The sequence below is a fragment of the Zingiber officinale genome, chromosome 9A (assembly GCF_018446385.1).
Source record: "Zingiber officinale cultivar Zhangliang chromosome 9A, Zo_v1.1, whole genome shotgun sequence".
Classification (NCBI taxonomy): domain Eukaryota; kingdom Viridiplantae; phylum Streptophyta; class Magnoliopsida; order Zingiberales; family Zingiberaceae; genus Zingiber; species Zingiber officinale.
The window spans coordinates 125,553,798-125,559,643 of record NC_056002.1 but is presented as its reverse complement, the minus strand read 5'-3'; the positions used below and the strand labels follow the sequence as shown (position 1 = coordinate 125,559,643).

General features: G+C 37.6%; 1 protein-coding gene across 1 annotated transcript; it reads left to right on the top strand.

Annotated features, from left to right (window-relative positions):
• The first annotated feature begins 3,039 nt into the window (after window positions 1-3,039).
• LOC122019553 (subtilisin-like protease SBT3.9) lies at window positions 3,040-4,791 on the top strand. Its single transcript, XM_042577012.1, has 3 exons — window positions 3,040-3,250; window positions 3,382-3,479; window positions 4,700-4,791. Exons 1-3 carry the CDS (start codon window positions 3,057-3,059, stop codon window positions 4,789-4,791), a joined length of 384 nt encoding a protein of 127 aa, XP_042432946.1. The 5' UTR covers window positions 3,040-3,056.
• The last annotated feature ends 1,055 nt before the right edge of the window (window positions 4,792-5,846 follow it).

Sequence of the window (5,846 nt, the reverse complement as noted above, 5' to 3'; positions counted from 1 at the left end):
GGCTGGTTGCTGACATGTCTTCTGATGTGTCACCAATGGTTCTGATTAAAAGGGGTTCGGTCGACCGAACAGTTGACAAGTCAACTTCCTGTTGACTTGCTCTAGTTCAGCTTCTTTGGGTGATTTCGGCCAACCGGAATAGGGCTCACCCGAACCCAGTTCCAAGCCTTCTCTTCAAGCAGTCTTCCGTCCTGGCTTTACGTCCCTCGAACGCCGTGCACATTCTTCACGCCCACCGGTGTACTCTTCCGCAGCTCTCTCGTCCTTCGGATGTACCGAGCTCGTAGGCTCCCTTCCCGTGCCGTCCTTCTCGCTAGCTGCGTCTTCCGCTCGACTTCCTGCGCTCCTAAGTTCCTGCACACTTAGACATAGGGATCAGATAAACAGGACCTAACCTAAACTTGGTTGATCACATCAAAACTACCACGGGGTCCAACACAAATTAGAAATATTTCAAAAAAATATGTCTTTAAAAATACCTAATTAACCCAGTTGGCTGGAACCTATATTGGGTTCCGAAGTCGTGCTTAACTTGAACCTCAATTTAAATTTAGGGCTTTCAGAGAATTTATTTAAATATTTAATTTTTTTATGAGACTTTGTCTAGAAATAGTTGATGATCCAATAACCAAGAAGGTCTAGTGTCTCGCTACAGTCTGAAAGCCAAAATATTGAAATAAAATTTTAATTGGCTAACTGATAAAGTATTAAATCAGGATCAGTTAATGCTTTAGAAATTTTTGCAAATATTTTACTTGGAAATATCTAACTTAGATTTTTTGTCAAAAGCTTTGCAAAATTATTTTTTTAGCCAAAAATATTTTACTGCTTGAATATTTTTTTACTTAGAAAATTTTTCAAATTTTTTTTTTGCAAAGTTGTCTAACTTAGAATTTTTTTTTTTAGAAAAATTCTCTTACTTAATTTTTTTAAATTGTTGTAAATTTTTGGTGATAACAAAATGATTTTCAAATTTTTCCAAGTTTTTTAGTACCCTTAGATTTTTCTTGGTACCTCATTTTTATGTGATCAAAGGGGGAGAAGGAAAAAATTAAGTCTAGGGGAGGTAGATTCAATTTTTTATTTTTTGTACTTTATGGTAGATTTAATTTTTTATTGCAAAATTTATTTTTATAATTTTATGTCTTTTTACCCTAGCTTAACTTGAGTTGTTCATATCAAAAAAAGAGAAGATTGTTGGAACCTCAAGGATGTTTTGATGTGATCAACCAAGTTAGATTAGGTCCTGTGGTGTTTTAACCTTGTGTTTACGTGTGCAGGAGCTTAGGAGCACAAGTAGTCGAGCAAAAGACGTTGCTAGCAAGAAGGATGGCACGGGAGTGAGTCGACAGGCTCGATGCGTCCGAAGGACGAGGTGCTGCGGAAGAGTACGCGGGCGAACGAAAAGGAAGCTCATGGTGTTTCCGAGGGACGAGAAGTCGGAGCGGAAGGTTGCTCGAGAAGGCCGAAATTGGGTTCGGGTGAGCCTTATTTCGGTTGACTGAAATCACCCAAGCAAGCAGAGGCAGAGCGGAAGACCCAGACCGAGACGAGCAACACCAAAGCAGAGGGCCCCGACCAAAAGTCAACTAAGTTGATTTTAGTGGTCCAAGCGCTTGGACCCATTCTAGGCGCCCGGAACCCGATTTTGACTGGATTGCGTTTGACCATGATCCGTTGTGAAAGGGATAAAACTTTATCCCCCATCCAGGCGCTTGGAATCCTCTAGGCGCCCCGAGCAAGGCTATAAATATAGCTTTGGTCCAGAAGCTAGAACACAACAACAAATTGCATATTCTACACTTGTGTGCTTCTCTTGTCTAGTTTAGCTTCTCATTTTTTGTACGTCATTACTGAAAAGAGGCTTCTCCGCTTAAAGTAGATTTTTAGTGTGTGATTCATTCTTTGAATTAACAACTTCCTCGATTGTAATCAAGTCAAATCCGTGAGCCTATTCTATTAGTTTCTTTCTTTATTTAATTATATGCAAGTGTTATTTTAAAAGTTCGAGAATGATATTTCTTTTTTGTACAGTGCTAGTCAACCCTTCGATAGTCGGCCATCAACGGTCCCCAACAGTGTAGATCTTATATGAAAAATATCAAGCCTAGACCTGATATGGAAAATATCAAACCCACCGTGGACCTGATAGAAGAACACATCAGATCCACCGTGGGCCTGGAGAGAGGGGATGTATTGGGAAATGGTGAGAGAGAGGGTGATATAGAAAGTTGGCGAGAGAGGTAGGAAAGTAATAATATTATTTTTGATTTTTTTTATAGTTTTAAAATTAGGATGTTCTTTTAGGTAAATAAAAAAACATGACCGTTCTAAATAAAAAAATCGACTTTTAATTTATGTACGTTTTTGTTTTTTTGTTTTTTTTTTTAGATCATAGAAACTTTGTTTTGGTTTAAGGTATAATATTTAACTAATTTTTTCTTAGCTTTAAGTTTAGTATTTTGTATTTAGTATTTAGGATATATTATTAATTGTGTGTAATTATTTTTTATTTTTAAAATTTTAGAATTTAGGGTATAATTTTTATGTGTATAATATTTTTTTAAAATTTAAATTTAGGATATATTACTTAATTTTTTAAGATGCAAGGTTTATAATTTAGAATATAATATTTAAGAGAGGTAATATTGCGCTCACCGCCGCGCCGCATGCACATCCGAGTAATACATGAGTAGTGTTATTTTATTTATTTATTTTATATTTGTACGAGGAATCGATGGTTTGCACGAATGCGTGCAATATTATAATATTTAATAAAAAAAATTATTATAACTTATTCGAAGAAGCGGGAGACGAGGAGGATAGATGTATTTTAGAAATGATAAATATATGAAAAATAAAACATTATAAGGATAAAAATTAGAAATATGAAAATTTAAAGATTGTTTTATTAAAGAGAGAGGGAAATAAAAGGTCAAAAAACCGTACTGGAATATGTACACGTGGCGCGTCCCTAGTTCGCATGGCAAGTTTTTTTATAATTAAATAAGGCGCTTCGCTTAGCTTTCAGTTATCGGACTTTCGAAGCATCGGCCATGGCGAAACCAACGCTTTTCCCCATCGCCTTCGCCCTCGTCCTCCTCCTCCTCTTCCTCTCCTCTCTATCGGCCTCGAAAACTGCTGCGGAGGAGAAGGAAGACGCATCCGTATACATCGTCTTCGTCGAGGAGCCAGCGGGCGAGAAGCCCGAGGCTTTCCATATCCGAACCCTCTCTGCCGTCCTCGGGAGGTCGTTCTCTGTCCTTATTCCCACCCTACCCTTGAGGGCTTCTACGGGATCTTCTCCTTTGGCCCTCTCCAGTGTTAGGGTTTCAATATCAGTGGTGAAGATGTTAATTTTGATTCGATTTCGTGGTGTAGTGAGGAAGCGGCGGAGCAGGCGATCCTATTCCATTACACGCACGCGGCGTACGGGTTTGCTGCGAAGCTGACTCCGAAACAGGCCGAGAAGTTAAAGAGTGAGTTCATTTCCCCATCCCTCTTTTTTCCAATAGATTATTGTGCTTCGATCGATGTTCTAGTTTGCTTGCTAATCCTTGGATCATACCTAGTTCATTTTATCAGATCACCTGCTGTACTCTAACTACTCGATAGGTCTTTTACTATGCCGATTGCAATTTTTCCATTTTTGATCAACAAGTTTCAGATGTCAAATTATGCTCTGGATCTTTTTGGATCCAAAAAGATCCCTTGAGGCCTACATCTATCAATTTATTGTTGTTTTGATGAATACGATTAGGGTTTTGGGTTCATGACACCATGTGTATTTGTGTGCTTAATAATGGAAATAAGCTAGATTTCAAGGCACTAGTTTGCCCTGCTGATAATTAGGGCTGTAAATGAGCCCTAATTAAGTCAAGTTTAGTGTTCAATCTTGTTTGATAAGGTAACCAAGTCAAGTCAAGCTGAGCCTAAAATGAACCAAATCATTGAAATAATCTAAATTTCAAGGAACTAGTTTGCTCAGCTGATAAGGGCTTAGAGAAATCTAAACCAGTTTAGGGTTAGTAAAGAGTTTTGGGGATAAAGATCATCCTCCTTTAGAGATTTTTTCCCTCAGTCATCCCTTAGATTCAATTCTTAGTTAGGCCTACATGGGAGTCTCTTAAATTCAGCTAGCGATCAGTGCTTGAACCAAGATTTGTGCAACAATGAATATTGCTTCATACATACCCTTCCTTCCTGTAACAATATACAATTTTCTAGGCAATAAATGTTGCTTCTTACTCTCATTTTGTAACAATATTCAATTTTCTCTTTCGATCGAACAACATATGCAATCGATGTTTCGTGCCAGCGAGAAGTGTCTTGGCATTCATCACCATCACCCTTTTGATTGTTTCTGACTAATGGTTGCTAGAACTCCCTTCTTTTATCATTGTCACCACATCAACAACAATATATATCTGGCACATTTTGTCTTTATCTTTTCTTAATTGCTAATTTCCGACAATAATTCCTTCCCTTCTTCTGGAGTTTTCATTTAGAATGTCGAAGTCGCGCGAGGGATTGTTCGTCTCTCTCGATAGACAATGTTTAGAAACTCGGACAGCGCCATTTAGAAAAAAATTGTCACCCTATCTGAATTCCTCTATCAACAGCGTTCTAGTAAACAAGAAATATCTTGTCTTGTGATTTTTTTAAAGTTTCTAATCTGTATCATCGAACCATTTTGCAGAGCAACCGGGCGTTCTGGAAGTTATGCCGAGTCGGACTTATAGCATTCACGATCCAACAACCTCTGCCAGTGCTCAGTTGAGTGTTATTTGATAACTGGAGGATGCTTAAGCTCCTTTTCTTCTTAACTTGTCAATGTCAGACATCCGAATAAGTGAATAAAATTTCACATTTGTGTTATTCTATTAATCACACATTTCCTTAATCGGTTCGATCCGAGAGGTACATTTTTTACAATTCTGAAAATTAACGAGCTAAAAATAATTTTGCGAGGGCAATTTGATGAATATTATGATAGACTTGCACTACATCAATGAACAACCTAAAGGATGTATTTCTTCTCAAGTATCTAGCTATCATCACTTCTAAAATATAAGAGAAGTATCTAGCTATCATCAGTTCTAAAGTATAAGAAAATGAAATAACAATTCTTTAAACGACTGATCTGATTTCATCGCAAAGGTTAGTGTTTCTCACTTGTCGCCGTAATATCCCGTGAGCACAGTGGATGTCTTTCACAGGATTGAGCTGACAAGCATGTTCCTTGTCAAATGGGGGAGAAGGAGCTAGGTTCAGCATGCCCTAATGAACCCTATCTCTTCCCTTTTATACTTGGCCCAACATATGGGGACTATCCACCCTAAAAGTCCATCCATCATTAACAGTCCATCAATGTTAATGAATCGGGTTATTGGATCTACACATTAAATCCACATCTATTTAATCCAAATCCTCTTTATATGCATCAAGCATTAGATCACTTAATTGAGTTTAGTTACTTTATTGGAAATTGTTTATGTATATATTAATCAAGTGTGAGCTTAACCTTATGGAGATTAAGTCCACCCATGTGGACTCAATTGGATCTAGTCACCAATGTGGACTTAATCCTACAATCTCCCACTTGGGCTATACTTGATTCCTTATACACCACACAACCCCTAAGTTGAGCTCAACTTGCCAAACTTTATGGGTTAAATACCCCTTTAAACAATCTGACCCATTAAATCAATTAGTACAGGTCTAAAGAAGTCATAGTCACTATAACTGTAACAAGATCGAACAGTAATCACAGTATTAATATCATTAACGACATAGATCAAATGTGGATGTGTAGTACAAGAATGGCACGAAATGTGATCTACAAG